Here is a 21,484-nt window from a genome sequence, read left to right on the forward strand (position 1 = left end):
AATCGTACTCAAATATTTATCTTCAGCTAAGCTACCCTTTGAATTGGTTTACTGTTGAATTTGGTGCAATGGCCAGTGATCAACCATGATGCATTTAAACAACCAATACCGGAAATACCCATAAACTGCATTAGAGAAAAATTCAAGAACAAGTCAGGAAACTTCTTATTTTAATTCTGACACTGAATACTTCAGTGGCTTTATGTAATCTGATGATCTCCCTGCCTTTAATTTCTATCTGCAGTATCATGAAATACTACATATTCACTGCATGTATGGCACTATGCTAAACACAATGACGTTTATGTGGTTTTAAAATTTTTTATTATTAATTTATTTTTAGTTTTTAACATTCACTTCCATAAGATTTTGAGTTCCAAATTTTCTCCCCATCTCGTACCTCCCCCCCAAACCAATTCAAAGGGTAGCTTAGCTGAAGATAAATATTTGAATATGATTTTTTTTATTGATACTCCTATCTTTAAGATTAGTCGTTTATTAGAATGTAACCTCTATCATTAGCTCTAGAAATTAAAGGCAGGGAGATCATCAGATTACATCCCAATCTGAATACCCCTTCCCCTAATCTGCCCTCCCTTCTATCTCTCCCCCCTTTTCTTATCTCCTTCCTCTTCCATTTTCCTGTAGGGCAGGATAGATTTCCATACCCCATTGCCTGTATATCTTATTTCCCAGTTGCATGTGAAAACAATTTTTAAGATTTGTTTTTAAAACTTTGGGTTCCAAATTTTCTCCTTTCCTCCCTCCCCGCTCCCTCACTGAGAAGGCAAGCAACTCAATACAGGTTATACATGTGTACCATGCAAAACACTTCCATAGTAGTCATGTTGTGGAAAACTAACTGTATTTCCCTTTATCCTATCCCACACCCCATTCATTATATTCTCTCTTTTGACCCTGTCCCTCTTCAGAAATGTTTGCTTCTGATTACCGCCTCCCTCAATCTGTGCTCCCCTTTATCATCCCCTCACTCTCTTATCCCCTTCCCCCCTATTTTCCTGTAGGGTATGATAGATTTCCATACCCAATTGAGTGTGTATGGTATTCCCTCCTTAAGCCAAATTCAATGAGAATAAGATCCATCATTCTCTCTCACCTTCCCCCACTTCCCCTCCACTCTAAGTCTTTCCTTGTCTATTTTATGTGAGATAATTTACCCCATTCTACCTCTCCCTTTCTCCTTCTCCCAGCATAATCTTCTCTCACCCCTTAATTTTATTCTCCAGATATCACCCCTTCATCTTCAACTCACTTGTGCCATCTATCTATCTATCTATCTATCTATACATATATTTTCCCCCTCTAAGCACCCTAATACTGACAAAGGTCTCAAGAGTTACACATATCATCTTTCCATGTAGGAATATAAACAGTTCAACCTTAATAAGTCCTTTATGAGAAAATTTCTCTTTCCTGTTTACCTCTTCATGTTTCACTTGAGTCTTATATTGGAAAGTCAAATTGTCTATTCAGCTCTAGTCTTTTCATCAAGAATGCTTGAAAGTCTTCTATTTCACTGAATGTCCATTTTTTCCCCTGAAGGATTATACTCAGTTTTGCCGGGTAGGTGATTGTTGGCTGTAATCCAATCTCCTTTGCCCTCTAGAATATTATATTCCAAGCCCTCCAGTCACTTAATGTAGAAGCCGCTAAATCTCGTGTTATCCTGCTTGTGTTTCCACAATACTTGAATTGCTTCTTTCTGGCTGCTTGCAGTATTTTCTCCTCGACCTGGGAACTCTGGAATTTGGCTACAATATTCCTAAAAATTTTCCTTTGGGATCTCTTTCAGGAGGGGATTGGTAGTTTCTTTCAATTTCTATTTTACCCTCTGGTTCTAGAATATTAGGGCAGTTTTCCTTGATAATTTTTTTAATTAATAAATTTATTTTTAGTTTTCAACATTTACTTCCACAAGATTTTGAGTTCCAAATTTTCATCCCATCTCACCCCTCCCCCCACCCCAAGATGGCGTACATTCTGAATACCCCTTTCCCTAGTCTGCCTTCCCTTCTATCTCTCTCCCCCTTCTCTTAACCCCTTCCCCTTCTATTTTTCTATAGGACAGGATAGATTTTTATACCCCATTTCTTGTATTTCTTATTTCCCAGATGCATGTGAAAACATTTTTTTTAAAACATGTGTTTTTAAAACTTTGGGTTCCAAATTTTCTCCCTTCCTCCCTTCCCACCCACCCTCATTGAAAAGGCAAGCAGCTCAATATAGGTTATACATGTGCAGTTATGCAAAACACTTTCATAGTAGACATGCTATGAAAAACTAACTCTATTTCCCTTAATCCTATCCTGCCCCCCCATTTATTCTATTCTTTCTTTTGACCCTGTCCCTCCTCTGAAGTATTTGCTTCTGATTACCCCCTTTCCCAATCTGCCCTCCTCTCTATCATCCCCCTACTCTCTTGTCCCCTTCCCCCCTCCCCATTTTCCTGTAGGGTAAGACAGATTCTTGATAATTTCTTCAAAGATGATTTCTAGGCTCTTTTTTTGATCATGGTTTTCAGGTAGTCCAATAATTTTTAAATTATCTCTCTAGGATCTATTTTCCAGGTCAGTTGTTTTTCCAATGAGATATTTCACATTGTCTTCTATTATTTCATTCTTTTGGTTTTGTTTTACAATGTCTTGATTTCTCATTAACTTACTTGCTTCCATTTGCTCCATTCTTAATTTTTAAGGAAGTATTTTCTTTAGTGAGCTTTTGGACTTCCTTTTCCATCTGGCCAATTCTGCTTTTTAAGGCATTTTTCTCCTCATTGGCTTTTTTGGATCTCTTTTGCCATTTGCGTTAGACTATTTTTTAAGGTGTTATTTTCTTCAGTATTTTTTTGGGTCTCCTTTAGCAAGTTGTTGACTCATTTTTCATGATTTTCTTGTATCACTCTCATTTCTCTTCCCAATTTTTCCTCTACTTCTTTTACTTGCTTCTCAAAATTCTTTTTGAGCTCTACCATGACCTGGGACTGATTCACATTCTTCCTGGAGGCTTTGGATATAGGAGCTTTGACTTTGTTGTCTTCTTCTGGTTGTATGTTTTGATCTTCTTTGTCACCAAAGAAAGATTCTACAGTCTGACTTTTTCTGCAGTTTTCTCATGTACCCAGCCAATTACTTGAGTTTTAAACTCTTTGTTAAGGTAGGGGTCTGCTTCCAGTGTGGAGAACATACTGTCCCAAGCTTTGGGGATTTTTGTGCATGACTTTTGTGCAACTGTTTTCAGAGATATTTCTAGGGACTTCTAAGTTTTCAGTTCTTCCAAGGTGGTACGATCAAGGGCAAAGTGTTTCTTCCATTCCTGGCCTGGGCTCTGGTCTACAAACACCTTCTTCTGCCTTTGGACTGTGAGGAGGATTTCCTCTCCACCACCACTACAAGATCCACCACAATAGCACTCCTCCTCGCCCCAGGACCACCACCCAGAACTGTGACCCAGATTCAAGTACAGGCAAAGCAAGAGATTCCTGCCTTAGCACCAGCAAAGAGATCTCTGCAATCCCCCTCTGATCAGTCACTCGATTCCCCCTTAGTCTGTGGGCCAGGTTCCATGGGCTTGAACCGAGCTTCTCTCTCACTGCGGTCACAGACTCTTCCTATTGACTTTCTAAGTTGTCTTCAGCGTTTGTAGATTGAGAAGCCTGGAAACTGCCACAGCTGCCCGTGATTCAGTGCCCTTAGGCCTGCTCCAGGTTCACTAAGGCCTAGTCTTTGCCTGCGTGCCCACGCTGAACTGCATTCCTCTCCTAGCTCGGCAAGATAGATCTTTCTAATCAACCATCCAGGTTGTCTTGGGCTGGAAATTTGTTTCACTCTGTCTTTTTGTGGGTTCTACTGCTCTAGAATTTGTTTACAGCTATTTTTTACAGGTATTTGGAGGGGTTTGGGGGATAGCTCAATCAAGTCACTGCTTTCACTCTGCCATCTTGGCCAAAATATCGTTTATGTAGTTTTGATCAAAATGAATACTTCCAAAAATTATTTTATATTTAAGTCAACAAATGTATTAAATAGTCTGATGATGACATTAAGAAGTGTCTGGTAGAGCCAGTTAATGGGCATAGGGTATGAAAGAAATCAAGACTTTAAACAAGATAAACTTTTAATAAAAACTATAAACTTGACAAAAGGGCAACTAAGTAGTTCAGTGGATACAGCACCAGGTCTGTAGTTAAAAAGACCTGAGTTTAAATCTGACCTCAGACACTTACTAGCTGTGTGACACTGGGCAAGTCACTTAACCCTGTTTGCCTTAGTTTCCTCATCTGTAAAAGGAGCTACAGAAGGAAACCACTCCTGTATCTTTGCCAAGAAAACTCCAAGGAAGAATTGGTCAACTAGTAAGCAACAACAATAATAAACTTATCTCCCACCAACTGGTCATTCACTTTCTTCTCTTAGACTCACTGTCCTCAGACAGAGCATTGCTATAACAATGAAAGTATAACAAGGTTTTGGAAAAACATCTGATAATTAAAAGTAAAAATGCTAACATTATTAAAATGTTATGCTGATCATGTTTTCTTAAAAAAAAAATCAAAGCTATTTACTTACATAACACTGATCTCACAAACCATAAAATAAGTGGTGGATCAATAAACTGTCAACCAGCATTTATTAAGTACTTACTATGTATCTGGCATTGTGCTAGGTGCCACCAATACAAATCCAAAGAATATAACAATTCTTACTCTTAAGGAGCTTCAATCCAAACAAATACACACACACACACACACACACACACACACACACACACACACACACATATATATAGCATAAATAAAAAGATAATAATAAATAAACACAAAGTAGTTAAATACAAGGTAGTTTGGAATATAAGGCACTAATAATCTAGGTAATCAGAAAAAAGGCTTGATGCAGGAGATGGTATTTGAACCACATCTTAAAAAAAAAGAAAGGAATTCTATGAGGCAGAGTAAAAGAGAGAATACATTCCAGGTGTAAGGGATATCTAGTACAAAGGCAGAGAGATGGAAGAAGAGAGATTGAGTGTTATGTGTAACAAAGAGAAGACCAAAGTAAAGGAGTGGGAGTGATGTCCAATGAGGCTGGAAAGATAGGTTGAAACCAGCTTGTATAGGATTTTAAAAGCTAAACTGAAAGAGTTTATATTTGAATCTAGAGGAAAGAGGAAGTTACTGGAATTGACTGAATAAGGAATAGGGTCAGATCTGTGCTTGAATCAAATCACCTTGGCAGCAGCATAAAGGACTGACTGGCACTGTAAGAGATAAGGTAGAAAGATCAATTAGGAGGCTTGTAATAATCTAGGCAGAAAGTGATAAGGACTGAAACTAAGACTGCAGTTGTGTGAATTGAAAGATGTGGAGGCAAAAATGGCAAGACTTGGCTAATGACTTACATACGTGGGGAGAAAGAGAGTGAAAATAATGCTAAGGTTAGGAGTTTGAAAAGATGTGATGCCTTTGACAGAAATAGTAAAGTTTAGAAGGGAAGGATTGAGAGTCCAGATTTAGAGATGTCTTACGGGATCATAAAGAGACCTTAAAGATGATCTATTCAGAGGTTTTATGACACAGACCCCTTAGGCAGTCTAGTAAAGAGTGAAGTCTGTTGACCTCTTCTTAGAATGGTTTTAAATGCATAATATATAAAATACACAGGATTACAAAGGAAACCAAATATCAAAATGTTGGGTTTTTTTTAAATTTTAGACTCCAGGTTAAGAACACTTGATGTAGTCCAAGCCCCCCTCATTTTTGTAGATGAAGCTGGGATCAGAAAGGTCATGTAACTGGTCCATAGTTCCAGAAGTTAAAGTCAAGATTCAAACGGGTCCTCTGACTCCGAATCCAATGCTGCTTCTTTTCACTGCTCCATGCTATCCTTTGTAATCTTATAAGCATGCAGTATGTATTTATACCTGCATCTCACGTTCATTTACTTTTCTTAAGGGAAATCCAATGCATTTAACATAAATATATAATGCCCAGTAGTAAAAGGATAAGAAATTCAGAAATTTATATACAATTATACACAATTTAAATATGAAAAGCTACTAGTAGAACAAAGACATAACTGATTAGTGCTTACAAAAGAGGCAAAAAGTCATAATTTAAAGTGTCTATTACTTATCTTTGTAATTTTCTGAGAGAAGTCAATACTACATTGCTGTTCAAGATTAAGGACCTTTGCATGCAAATGAGAAATAGTTATTTATAGGTTTTGTACTTAAATTTCTTCAGTATGAACAAGCATTTGCTAATTTACACTGATCACAAAAAGTATTATTTTCTTAAGACCTCATCTTGACAGCACCTTTGTTCTACGAGAGTTTTCTTAACAGTTTTCTTAAGTAAATTAGAATTAGGTTGTGTTTCTTCTCAAGCAGAGATATTTCTGATTTCTAAATCCTTAATAAAAAGATTTGTTCTGTAAAACTTGGACTCAGTCAAAAGGGCATACCCAAAGACCTAGAAGGCGACACGTGGCCTAGAAGTCGCAGGTTCCCCCACCGCTAGACTAGATGATCTCTAATGTCCCTTCCAACTCCAAATACTAAATAATTTTAAGCAAGTTCTTAAGAAAATCAATGAATAATTTCTAGAACTACTTAAAGCTTGTGTGGTTTAACCATACACATTTCCAATATCCATCTCCTTTGAAATGACTGTTAATTTGTGTTTTTAAATTATATTGTTCACATGAGCACTGATCTCAAGCAATCAGAATAAATGTCAACAGTGATTTCAGTCACCATTTTGAGACATTTGAAAAAAAAATCGTTGACACTGGGGTAATATTCTGCATGATATTTAGGAAAGAATAACAGATAATATGTAAACACTGGGATTGAGACCAGGAAGCTCTAATATATTTAAAAGATCACTGTGTTCTTTTCTCTCATTTAATCTTGTTGGTAGAAAAAAGACTCTTGCTAAATGTCATATTAGACAGAATATGTAACAAAAAAAGTATTTTGGTTTTTTTTTATTGCTAACATTGAAACAATTTAACCTCAAAAATCCTGATGGCTTCTAGCTCTCCAATGAAAAATCTAAGATGAAATTCTAAGCTTCTGACTATGACAGGAGAAATATTAAAACTGTAGGCATTAAAAGCTGCTTCCTTGCCATATCCTAGAGTCCAATAAAAATATTTATGAGATGAAGAGAAAAAAACACACAAAATAAGTTGTCAAAAAGTAAAGCTGAATAAATCGTCTTTCTCACGATTTGAAGGGTTAAACTTCCTGTCTTGGTTATAAATTTCTTGCTTGAAAAGCAATATAAAGGTCTGGTGCATGCCACCTCTAGACAGTCAAACTGTTGCATAAAGCCAAACACACCTCTTATCTTTCTACAAGAACAAGCAACAGAAAAAAGACTGGAATGAGTGACACAGAACAATTTAACTAATTTTAGAACAGTGAAATTTTCCCATTAGAATAGAAATTTTAAAAATTAAGTTTCAGAAATGAACTTACTATTTCACATTAGATGTTTATGATGGCTTTAAAATGTAAACACTTTTCAAATCATAAAACATAAAACACTGTCCCAACTTCAAATCTGATACGAGCCATTAACAAAAAAAAGTCAAGTATCTTTAAAAATTCTTTAAATACAAGTAAAAAATGCTCATAAATGAGCCAAAGATGCTTTTACAAACTACTACACAAATAGGCATCTAATGATTTTTCCAACATTACAGTACTGACTGAATGAACAACTAACAATGTTTCTACTGCAGTGACTAATTAAAATTAACATTTGCACCACATTAAGGACAACATAGGTCCTTATCCCTCCTACCATAAGGATTACCACTATCAAAATCCAAATTTTGACAATCCTTTCACGAACTACGCAAACAATTTCTAAAGTTATGGCAAAAGACCAAAAACACTAGGGACTGCTATCTCCGCCCAAAAAATAGTCTTTCCAACTCTGAACCACACACAGCTAAATGGAAATATATTAATGTTAAAAGTCTTCCGAAACATAAGAAAAATACTATGGTGACATTTAGTTTCTATTAGCAAATTGCATGTCTAGAGACAATCATTTATGTAAGGAATTTTTTTCCTTTTAGCAAAAGGGACTTTAAAGACACATGATCAGATGCAAGTATACTTAGGAAGTGATTCTGTTCTAACTGTTTTCTGGGAATACATTTTATGGAGGATGAGACTGTATCAAAAACAAGCACTAATAAAAAATTTAAAGAACATTAAAGATTTTTCATCTATTATCTATAGAATCCAGTCAGATACCTAACACTGTCTCATCTTAAACTGTAGTTTCCTCATTTAAATTAGGAGTGAGATAATTTGCTTGGTGTGTATAGCCAAAAAAAACAAATCAAAAAAACCCCTCTGTAATGTGTGGAGTGATAAAAACTTGACACTGAATATTTCCTTAAAAAGTATTTTCTATACCCAATACATTTAAACAAGTAATCATGTTTACATTTTAAATGAACACTCTGGAAAATCCCTATGTTATCCTTAAGGGTCTCTGTCTTAAAGGAACACCGCCTATCCCTGATATTTTATAATAAATCTCACTGGATCGTCTCTAAGATAGATTAGATATACTAAATCTTGCTCTATAGAAAAGTTTTCTAGTGGAAAAAATATTGAAACTGAAGTCAGACCTAGGCTTACATTCTGGCTTCTCCATTTATTTAGCTTTGTGTCTTTGGGCAAGTGTTACTCGAATTCTCTGATTTTAGTTTTCTCATCTCTATAAATAAGTAAAACAGAGAATTTTACAATTGGAAAGGGCCTTGGAGAGATAGCTCATCCCACTATTTTACTGATGACAAAACTGAGATCCAGAGAGGTGATGACTTGCCCAAGGCTACACAGTAAGTCAGTGGCAGAGGAAGAATTAGTATCAAAACGTCTTCATTCCTAGTCCAGAACTTGTCCAGTATTCTTTCTACAACACCATTCTCTCTCATAATGCAACTCTGAGGGTCTTCCCCTCCCAGACCAATTCTTTTGCGAAGGCAAACCTGGCCATCTTTTGCCTCAATTCTAACCTAGCCTTTAACTACTGAATGGGCACTGCCTCAGACAAAATGAGAACCGGAAAAGACAGTTGCCTTGAACCTATGTCCTGCCACTGAACTCTGATGACTCTGGAGGAGAAAGTTAAGTTGATGACTGCACAGATGTGCTTCACTTAAATCAAATTTGCTTGCAAGTCAGAACACCACCCTGATGTCACTGGTCCTCTTCAAGAATGAAGGATGAATAACAATAATCTCTCATAATACTTAATGCTACCAAACAAGTTCTTAGGAGATCAAATAGGATGCTTTCCACCTTTCAGACCATCACTTTGCCACCACTGAGCAACCTTTCTTACTTTGAGGTTTACTCTTACCACTATCACCTGTTTAATATCCTTCTTATAGACATGTACCAGTCTCCAAGTCATATTCCTTCATTTTTCAAAGAATACAGTGCCTGGCTTGTAATATTCACTATATCCTATCTCTTGGCCTCACACTTGGAGATTTAAATATATATGTATATTGATATACATATATATTGATATATGATAGTAAAATCTAGGGTATTGTAAATCAATTTCAATATACATGGATACATACGTACAAATATACATGTATACTGAAATCAATATACAATACCTTAGATTTTACTATCATTGGTGACCATTCTAACTCTTAGATCCTGAACTCTGAAACATATGAGGCAGCTTGACAATACTGGAAAGGCTGCTGAATTGGAAGCTATAGGAATTTGATGTAAATCAAGGCTATGCCATTTATTAAGTGTGTGGCTTTTGCTATTTATTAATCTAGAATCATGGAAAAAATTTATATATAACCAAAAATCCATAGTAACTTTTTTTACTCCCCATGACATCAACCTTTCCTTGTTTTTTTCTTACTACAATATTATATATACTCTGAATTCATTTGAGAGCACTAACATTTAATTCTTGAGCTGATTCAATAACATCATGGACACAGGCAGATGGGATTACTAATCTATATGATGGATGTATTAATAGGTGAAATGAGAATATGTATATCAGAAAATAGGTAAAGGGATAGGGACTATATCTGAGATCTCATCAACACAGATTACTTTCAAACTCCCTCCACCAATAATGGTAACAGACTAATACCTTCTTCACAAGTTACAATCTCAGAAAGTTGCCTAGGGCACTGAGAATTGAAGTGACTTGCCCAGGGGACACATTACTAGTATGTGACAGAAAGAGGACTTGAACCTAGGTCTTCCTGGCTTTGAGGCCATCATTGTATTTACTATGACCCAGATGCCATTCATCAGAGAATATATGACTAAAAATGTTCATATTCACATAATGTAAATATCCTCTTAAGGTTACATAAGTTTAGCAGCTAGCACTTTACGGCCATTAAAATCTGGCATATTAAGTTTGGGAAAGAGAAAGTGAGGAGGGTTTTCTTCACAATAGTGGGGAGTTCCTCTTTAACAAGCAGCTTGAGTCTAAAGGCATCCCATAGTTTCACAGTCCAGTGGATTCACTACTTAAATCAATACAGGCCACATTAACACCCTCTGCTATAAAATCTTCCCCCCCCCAGATTCCCCATAAAACATACAGCAGCATTCTGAAAACATCTGAACTAAAACACTCAGCAGACAGTTCTTTCTGTATTCATGAAATATGTTTTGTCTTTTTTATTACTAGTATAAGTAATTTTTTTACTTAAATCAGATGGCACTATTTTAGTATGGATTTCATTAGTTCTTGATTTTTAAAATCCTTAATTACTTTCTATACATGAAATAGTTTTCATTTTAAACTGGCATGTCATTTGCACACAAAATTAAAGAATAGAGCAAAAATAATGCAATGCAGGAGGAGACAAAAGAAATGCACAAAGCCAAGTAAAAACATTCAGTAAAATGGTTATCTGTTTTGCAGGGAAAAAAAAAATCTTGCCTTGAAATTTACACAGTGAGACTGTACATAATTGCATGAAAATATCTATTTTTTCCCTAAAACATTTTTCATTCATGAGTATTTTCAAGTTTTTCATACTGTACACATTTCTTAAAACACATGACACCAGCAGCAACTGAAAATGAACGCCGAATTTAGTACACATGTATTATCTACCTCAAGGTAACAGAAATATGTGGCAAAACATGTACCACTCATAATGCTTCACAATATGCACTTCTATTTAGTCAGTGTTGTTATAGTAACTTCTTAATAAGAATCATTCACTGTTTATAAGTGTTCTGGTACGCATTCTTTCTAGTGAAGTGTTAATACACCACATCTTATTTATTTTAGTAAATCAGTAAATTTTCTGTATTTAATTATAGAAAAGTTAACTTAGTTTTTTGAAATTTATTTACAAATAAAGTTTTTCCATTTGGCACTACAGTTTGTTGCCTACCTAGCTGAATATTATAATATCAGCTTGTTCTGAGGCTGTCCACATACTCAATTCACTTAAGTGTTCGTTTTAAGTAAAGCACTCACTGGGTATAGGAATTTGTATTTTGGAAGTGCTTGATCTATCCACAAAGAAAAATTAGGAATTACTTTATTATAAAATGCTCCTAGAAGTCTTAATTGTGTGTGGTTTTTTTTTAATGATAATGTTAGACTTGTTTGCATGGACGTAATTAAGATACATCATTATTGTAGGTTAAAAGTTGCACATGGTAAGACATATTTATGTTTTTGCTGAATAATCTATTCCTGATCCCAAAGCAAGCATGAATAAAATTAGGTTAAAAGTAAAAAAAAAAAATAATAATAATCTGGCATATTACTAAAAATATCTTAAGTGATACTTTTTCAATTATTAAGCTTCAAGTTATCTGACATTCTTGAAGACGTAGCTTCATAAATACTAAAAGTTACATGTTTTCCTCAATAAATTATCTTTTTACCCCAAAGAATATAAAGCAAGAACTGGGAAACTCCATAAATCTCATTGCTTGAGATCAGAAGTTGTGCTCAATCTATCTTTGAAAAGCTTATTTTTTGCAAGAAAATAAAATAATCTTCAGTACATCTTCCTATGAAACGAATGCAGCATAAATTCTTAATGGGATGATTACCCTGGCATTTCCAACTCTAAAAAGTTTTCAAATGTGAAATTTAGGGCCCCCTTAACTAATGTTTCATATGCTCAAAAGAAAGCCTATATTGATGTGATAAAGTGCAGCTGATGATTTTGAAGCTACACTCTGTATTTTTTAACAAAATGGAAAAAAAAGTGCAACAGAAACATGTAAAGTCTGTCATTAAGTCTCTATTCTAAAGATTAAGTATTTTAGAGGAATAAAGAAATTTGGGCTGGCTTCTAGTCCAAATGTTACATTTAGTCAGTGTTTCTACTGATGTCATTAATGTTCTTGAATTTATATTTAGACAAGTCTTTGATAGTTAGAGTCCTGTAAAGCCACTGTATTTTTTCTTAGGTTCCAGGGGTAAAGTATACCCATGATATAATAATCAGATTAAAAAAGAACAAAAGCCACAGATACTTACCAATCTGCACTTGTTCAGGTTGACTCAGAGAGACAAATGCTGATGTATCATTAATCCAAGATACCTGAATATTACCTGTAACAATGAAATATAATTCAAGTGAATGTATGAGTTTATGGTACTCTCAAATCTGATTTATGTATGTGAAATACTTCTCCTCTGTATGCTTAAAAAGATAATTAGGCACCAACACAAATTTTTTAATAGATCCTCAGTATTAGTATTATTATATTGCTACCTAAAAAGTCAATTAGTCAGAGCTCTCAATTAACCAGAATACTTTTGTGTATTTAATTTTTACATGAAAGAAAAAAGAAAAAAATAATTTCTTAAAGATAAATTTATTTAAAAAAAGGGAAAAAAAACACAACTTAATGGTCATCTACTACACCTACACCATACTGAAGAAACATATCTCAGAGTCTCTGAGACAAAGAAAAATCAGAGGTCACCTAAGTAAAAAGGCAACTTTTACTTTTTGAGAGAAATATATGCCCTACTCATATCCTTTTCAAAATAAAAATAGGGAATATAAAAACTATTCAATTATGCATAAATAAAAGATTCTGATTCTAGATTAAATCCAGTTAAAAAGAGGCAGTTGGAAATAAATGAGAAGGCAGGGAATAAAAGAGAATGGCAGATAAAAAATGTGGGGAAAGAGGGAAAAAGACAAAGGACAGCAATAAAGATACCGACATTCTTACAGGATGACAATCACAGACACAGAAATGAAGCTAACTACAAAAATATATACATAAAATATATATGTATGTATATATGTATGTATGTATGTATACACACACAACACAGACAAAGACACACACACACAAGCTTAGAGTTAAAGGAAAGATATAAGACAGGAGAAAGGCTCAAAGTAAAACTAATTACTCAATAACAAGTATCTATTGAGTACCTAATATGCTCAAAGCACTGTGCTAATTGTTAAGTGAGACCTAAAAGAAATGAATGACAATATTCCTGACCTCAAGCAGCTAAAATCCTCTTTTTGGGGATAAAGACAACATACAAATAAAACTGCTGAGTAAAAAGCAATGCAATATATGCCAAGATGAGTGTGGTGCATAAGTTCAGAGAAGGAGATCATCATGTAGGGTTTTGCGGGTCATAAACCCTTCCTTTAACACTCTCTTGAAATCTGCAGACCCTTTCTCAGAAAAACTTTTAAAATGCATAGGATTACAGAGGAAAGTAATGATATAGAAATACAGTTATCAAAAAATGAGGTTAATAAATCTCAAGTTAAGAAATCTTGATGAGAGATGTTATGGAAAAGGTTAAGTCTTGATGGTATAATTAGTCATGATAACAAGACATTTATATAGCACTTTAAGGTTTGCAAAGTGCTTTACAAATATTATTTCATTTTATCTTCACAACAAACCTGGGAGGTAGGTGCTATTATTATCCTCCTTTACAGACGATGAAACTAACCAAAGGTCAAGTGGTCCAAGACCACACATTTAGTGATTAAGGCAAAATTTGAACTTGGGTCTTGTTAATAACTCTGGGTCCAGCTCTTTATCCACTAGTGGGTTATATATAAGGATGGGGGTGAGGGAGGGAGTGGAATGAACTATAACTAGGATAGAAGATCAGAGTGAGAAATGAATGTCCTATGTTTCAGCAACAGTGAGACTAGAGGTGGCTAAAAAAGAAGGGCTGGGAGTAGGAAAAGAAAATCTGGGTAGGTAGAAGGGGTCCAGATCAGTAAGAGGTTTGAAGGACCAGACTCTTTATTAATCTAGAATACCGGGTATGTAGGATAGATTTGAGGGGATAAGGACTAAAGTCAAGGAAACTAGTTAGAGAACTGCTACAGTAGCTCAGGATCACTAAATTTTAAGTGGGAAGGAAATCATAAGGGAATATTGTTCTTCCTTCCTAATTAATTTCCTATCTCAAGCCCCACTGAAACATTTCCAAACATTCTCTTCTCTCATGAAATCTGTCTATAACCTTACTCAATCTCAGCTGAGGACCATGCCTCTTATTTTACTGAGAAAACTGAGGCCTGTTTTAAACTCCCTCTTCACCTTCAAGCCCCTTTATATCATCTCCCATATTTTCCTCTTTTCTTCATTCTCAGATAAAGAGGTGGCCAAGATATACTGGACAAAACCAAGCCCTCCTAAAGCATATCCCCTCCAATTTTCTCCAGAAGACTGCCCCTCTCCCCCACAATTATTCACTTTCTCTTCAACTTTAACTTTTCCCTAGCTACTAGTTTTATCCACAGTGTTTTCAAACATGCTCAGGTCTCCTCCATGCTTAAAAACACTTAACTAGGCCTTACCATTACCTTCAAACTATAGTCACCTACCCTTTTTACCCTTTCTAAGTCAAACTCCAACACACAAGCAGTACATACTCATTGCCTCCACTGCCTCTACTCTCCCTCTGTAGCCTGGCTTCTGATATCTCTCAATTCAAACATGCTAAGAACTCCCAGTTCTTCAACCTATTATTCATTTCCCATGACATTTCCTCATTTCCTACTTCCCTCTCCCTCACCTGAGTGATACACAAAGATGGTCAAACCCTTGATCTTGCCATCAGCCACAAATGCAACTACCTCCATGTTCAAGAATTTTGAAATTCCCTTACCTGTTGACAATCTTTCCACCTTGCCCTCTGCATTACAACATTAAACCCTGTTCTCTAGCCACACTATAATCTCCAATCTCTCAACCCCTCACTTTTCTCCCAGGCCCATTCTATCTACGTTCTCTTTCTTTCCCCACCCTGATCCCCTGGTGAACCAGTTTAATGCTACACTATCCTCCTCTCTGGAGTCCTTGGACTCCTTATCACATCACCAATTGTTCCCTGACAAACCTTAGGTTTAGATTACTCTCACCATTCACTGTATTCACTCCTAAACAAGTGCTGCTGACCAAAGATGGAGAAAATTACACGACCATTCTGACTTGAGTCCACCACAATTTTATGTTACATAACCTTAAGTGGGCTCTTATTGCTGCAAGGCAATCCTTCTACAGCTTCTTAATTAACTCATTAGCCCACTCTCCACAATGGCTCTTCCAAACTTTCATTCCTTCTCAAACCTCCCATAGCCCCCCCCCCCCCATCCTCTCAGTTGAGAACCCTGCCTTGTATTGTACTAAAAAAAATTGAGGCCATTTGCCTAGAGCTCCCTTTTCCTCATCTTATCTCATTCTGTTTCCATCTGCCACTATGGCCTCCTTCACTCCCATCTCACACAAAAAAGTGGTCCCTTTTCTTGTCAAGGCCCTTCTCCTTGCACAAAGGATGCTGTTTCATTCATCTCCTCCAGCAAACTGCCTTCTCTGTCATTCCCACTCTCTTTTATTTTCAATCTCTCTCTGTCTACTGACTGCTTCCCCACTGTCTACAGGTATGCCTGTGTTTTTTCCATTCTCAAAAACCTTCACTTGATCTATCCATCCCTGCTATCATCCCATATCTCTTCTGGCTTTTGTGGCTAAACTTCTTAAAAGGCTGTCTCTTCTCACTCTCTTCTTAGCTCTACACAATCAGGCTTCCAATCTCATCATTCCACCAAAACTGCTCTCTCCAAAGTTACTAATGAGCTCTTAATTGCCACATCCCATGGCCTTTTCTCTATCTTCATTTTCCTTAACCCTTCTGTGGCCTTTGATACTATTGGTCACCCTCTCTTCTTTGATACTTTCTTCTCTCTAGATTTTTGGGAAATTACTCTCTCCTGATTCTTCTCCTACCTAACTGATCACTCCTTCTTGGTCTCCTTTGCTGGATCTTCATCCAGGTTATGCCCACTAATCAACGATGAGTGTCCCACAGGACTCTCGCCCTGGGCCCGCTTCTCTCATCTCTTTATACATCTTCACTTGATCTTATCAGCTCCCACTGACTTATCATCTTTCTGCAGATGATACTCAAATCTACTTACCTTCTCTGTTGACCTCTAGTCTCACATCTCCAATTGTCTTTCAGACATCCTGAATTAGACATCCTGCAGATATCTTAAAATCAATTATGTCCAAAATGGAATTCATTATCTTTCCTTCTAAATTCTCCCCACTTCCAGACTTCCTTATTATTATCAAGGACACCACAATCATCCAGTCCCTCAGGCTTGAAATCGAGGTGTCATCCTCAATTACTATCATTCCATACCCAATCTGTTGCCAAGGTTTGTTGATTTCATCTTTACATCTCTTGAATATACTCTTCTCTCCTCTAATACCACCACAATCCTAGTGCAGGCTCTCATCACCTCACACATGGACTACTGCAAAAGCCTGTTGGTTGTTCAGCTTGCCTCAAATCTCTCCCCACTCCAGGCTATCCTCCATTCAGTTGCCAAGTGATTTTCCTAAAGTGCAAGTCTGACCATGTCACCCCTCTACTCAATAAACTCCCGTGGCCCTTCATCACCTCTAAGATCAAATATAAAATCCTCTGTTTGGTGTTCAAAGCCTTTCATAACCTCCCCACCTCCAACCTTTCTATTCTTATGCTCCCTACCCCCATAATCTTTGATCCAATGACACTGGCCTCCATGTTGTAATTCAAATAAGACATTCCATCTCTAAGCTCCAGGCATTTTCTCTGGCTGTTCCTTATGCCCGGGATGCTCCCCCTCCTCATTTCTGCCTACTGGCTTTCCTCGCTTCCTTCAAATCCCAGCTAAAATCCTACCTTCTATAGGGAGTTTTTCCCAATCCCTCTTAACTTTAGTGCCTTCCCTCTGTTGATTATTTCCTATTTATCTTGTACATAGCTTGTTTGTACATACTTGTTTGTTTATTGTCTTTCTGTTAGATTGTTTTTTGCTTTACTTTGTATCTCCAGCCCTTTGCAGAGTGCCTGGCAAATAGTACGCACTTAATAAATGCTTACTGACTAAACAAAACTGTTTTCTTCAAAGTTACCAATGAGCTTGCTCTGCCAAATCTGATGATCTTTTCTCAGTCCCCATCCACCTTAACCTAAGTCCTGCATTTGACTTTGTCGACCACCATATCCACCTGGATAATCTCTCATCTCTGGGATTGTGACATCTCTCCAGGTTCTCCTTCTACCCATCTGACCACTTCTTCTCCATCTCCTTTGCTGGCTTTTCCTCCACAGCACACTCCTTAACTGTGGTTCCTCTGTCCTGAGCTCTCTTCCCTTCTGTCTCTACACTGTCTCTCTTGATGACCTCATCACCTCCAACAGGTTTCATTATCATCTCTTTAGAGACATTCACTAATCTATAAACCTCTCTGGAACTTCAGTCCCACATCACCAAAAACCTAGGATATTTCAAACTGGATGTTTCAGAGACATCTTAAACTCAACATGACTAAAACAGAACTTAACTATCATTCCCCAAAACCTTCCCATTTTGAAACTTCCCTATTTTCAAAGGCCCAGTTGTTCTTCCAGTCTCCAGGTTTATAAATTTGGCATCCTCCTCAACTACTCACTCTTACTCACCCCACATATCCAATCAGTTGTCTTGGCATTTCAAGCATCACAACATTTCCTGCATCTGACCCTTTCTTTCTACACAGCACAGCTAATGTTTGGTGTGAAGGCACCACTATCCTACTCACAAGGTTCATAACCATGGTATTATCCTTGACTCCTCACTCTCCTTCATCCAGCATACCAATTAATCGGCACATGTTGACATTTCTACCTCTACAAAGTCTTCACATCTGACATTTCTCTGTATTCACACAGCTACCACCTTACTTCAGGCCCTCAATTTTTCTTGCCTATATTACTGCAGCAGTTCCCTAATTGGCCTGTTGAAGTCTCTCCACACTACAGTCTGTATTCCATGTTAAGTGTCAAAGTGATTTTTCTTAAGTGCAGATCTGACCACATCGCCCTTACTCAATTCCCTCTAAGGTCAAATATAAATCTCTAAGTTTAGCTTGTTAAAGCCCTTTACAACCTAGTCCCAACCTATTTTTCCAGACTCTCTGAACATGACTCCTCCTCCCATACTCTGTGATCCAGCCAAATTGGCTCTCTCTCTCTCTCTGTTCTTCCACATATGACACTCCATCCCCCATCTCCAGATCCAGACAGTACAGTCCCTAGGCATTCTACTAACCAGAAAATTCATGCCCAAGCCACAGCGGGATAAAGAGTCATGACAGTCCCTGGGAAGTAAAATAACTAGAGAGTCCTATGAAGCCAACTACCACCTCCATCAGCAATCTGTCAGACTTACAAGTTGAATCTGTGAGACTTACAGTAAGAGAGAGCCAAATGTAGGTTTTAAACTATAAAGAGAGAGAGCAACTAAGGCCAAAACCTAATCTGAGTAATCAAGAAAAAACCAAACCTAGTGATTTCTACAGAAGATGGAGCCTAGCCTGAGCAACCACATCCTGGACCAAGCAGGAGATTTCCAAGCATTTCTTTTGTTTGTTTGTTTTTGTTTTGAGGCAATTGGGGTTAAGTGACTTGCCCAGCCAAGCATTTCTAATGAAAAGGCCAAGAGTATCTTTAAAATGCAAATACTTGTAGGCATTACAGTCAAGTTTGTGGGAGAGGTCATTCTTGGTTGTAAGCCTTTATCTTTTTTCAATTGGAATGTTATATCCTAGACTTTCATCTCTTTTAATCATGGTAGCTGCCAAGTCTTGTGTGATCCTGACTGGGGCTCCTTGGTACTTGAATTTTTTTTTAAACTTCTTGCAGTATTTTTTCTTTGACATGGAAGCTCTGGATTTTGATGATGACATTCCTGGGAGTTTTCTTCTGGGGTTTAGAAGTGCTTCAAAGTACTCTATTTCACTAAAAAAACAAAGCACTTCAAAGCAATCTTTATGAAGAGGCCAGAATTCAACAGAATATCTGAAAAGTAAACAAAGGAGTCAAGAGAAACACTGAAAGGCAAATATATTTGATCATTCTGAAAGAACTATCTGATAAATAGTTTACATTATAATATGGGAAGAAAAAGGAAGCAAACTCTCAGAACCCTAGAATCACAGAAAAAGTTAACACAAGCAGATGCCCTGGGAGTTGTTCAGTTCTATTTTGATGGTCTTGAAAAAGGCAGAAAAATGGAGGAAAGGGGGAAATATGCTGAGGAGAAAAGGAAGGGGAATAGGAAGGACATTACTGTGTCACAAAATAGGAGTGCACGGGCTGAAGAATATATAAAAATAGAAGATTTGAGTGAGAACAGATATATGATGAATCTCACCACCATTTGAACCAGAAAAAGTAGGGTTGAACACATTTCACATACACACACACAGCCACATATACAATAAATGTGTTATAGAAATACATTTATCTCTGCAAGGAACTATTAAGGAACAGAGAAAGGAAGGGAAGAATAGGTCAAGAACTAATAATAAGCAATAAAAATGCCAATATCAGAGGCTAGAAGTGAAAGGGAACTTCCAAGCTGGGAATATGGGGCAAAAAAGTCAAAACCTATAATTAGGGACAGGACAAGATGAAGAAAATAGGGAAAAATGAACAGAAATATGTTGCTTCAATCATAGATCACAAATGTTAATCCAACTCCTCATTTATCAATGTTATCTTCTTTATAAAGAGAGAGGCTAGAGCAAAGAAAGGAAAAAACATGAAAGGACAGGATAGTAAGAAATAACAATAAAAACAGTAACTCTTAATGTGAATGGGATGAAGTCAGTCATAAAATGGAAGAGGACAGTAGGATGAATTAGAAAGAATCCAAAAATATGTCACTGACCAAAAAAAAAAAAAAAAATCCCTAAACCCCCCCCTCCAAAAACTTGAAAAATAACAATTCACATAGAGTTAAAGGGCTACTAGAGCAAAAATATATGACAGTACAGGTGAACAAAAAAAAAAAAAGCAGGGGTAGCAATTCAATTTAAAAAACATTTATGAAGTGCCTATTACGTGCCAGACACTATGCTAAATGCTAGGGATTTAGGAAATTTAGGATTTAGATTTAGGAAAAGGAAAAAAAAAACAGTTCCTGCCCTCAAAGACCTTATAATCCAATGGGGGAGACAACATGCAATCAAATATATATAAAGCAAACTCTATATAGGATAAAAAGGAAATGAGAGGGAAGGCACTGAAATTAAGAGGGGTTAGGGAAAGCTTCCTATAGGAGGTAGTATTTTAGTTAGGTCTTAAAGGAAACCGGGGAGGTCAGTAGTTGGAGTGGAAGAGGAAGAGCATTTCAGGCATGGGGGACAGCCAGAGAGAATGTCGAGAGAGAGAGATGGAATGTCTTATTCATGGAAAAGCCAGGAGGCCTGTGTCACTGGATCAAAGAGTACGTGTCACGGAATAAGGTATAAGAAGACTGGAAAAGTTGGAGGGGGCTAGGTTATGAAGGATTTTGAATGCCAAACTGAGCATTTTGTATTTGTAGTTCGAAGCAACTAAAGGATGACTCCTAGGTTGCAAGCCTGAGGAACTAGGAGAATGGTGTTGCTCTTTACAGTAATAGGGAAAGTAGGAGGGAAGAAGGGTTTAGGGGGAAAGATAATAAGTTCAACTTTGCACATACTGAGTTTAAGATGTCTACTGGACTTCCAGTTCTGTATGTTTGAAAGGTGGGTGAAGATGTGAAATTGAAGTCAGCACAGAGACTGGGATAGGAAAGGTAGATTTGAGAATCATCAGCATAAAGATGATAATTAATTCATGGGAGGTGATGAGATTACCAAGTTAAATAGTATGTAGAGAGAAGATTCAGGACAGAATCCTAAGGGACATCAATGGTAAGAGGTCATGATATATACAAGAAAATCCATTGGGAGCCAAGATGGCGGAGGGAAAAAAGTGACTTGCTTGAGCTCTCCCCCTAAACCCCTCCAAATACCTATAAAAAATAGCTCTAAACAAATTCTAAAGCAGCAGAACTCACAAAAAGACAGAGTGAAACAAATTTCCGGCCAAAGACGGCCTGGATGGTTG

General features: G+C 36.8%; 1 protein-coding gene across 1 annotated transcript in view; it reads right to left on the reverse strand.

Annotated features, from left to right (window-relative positions):
* The window catches only part of PARN (poly(A)-specific ribonuclease), a 182,551-nt gene that overhangs the window by 88,587 nt on the left and 72,480 nt on the right, over positions 1–21,484 (reverse strand). The window contains exon 21 of the mRNA XM_027839597.1: positions 12,557–12,631. Coding sequence (XP_027695398.1) covers positions 12,557–12,631 — 75 coding nt within the window. The remainder of the gene's footprint in view (positions 1–12,556; positions 12,632–21,484) is intronic.

The sequence above is a fragment of the Vombatus ursinus genome, unplaced genomic scaffold (genome assembly GCF_900497805.2).
Source record: "Vombatus ursinus unplaced genomic scaffold, bare-nosed wombat genome assembly UNPS02014832.1, whole genome shotgun sequence".
Taxonomy (NCBI): Eukaryota; Metazoa; Chordata; class Mammalia; order Diprotodontia; family Vombatidae; genus Vombatus; species Vombatus ursinus.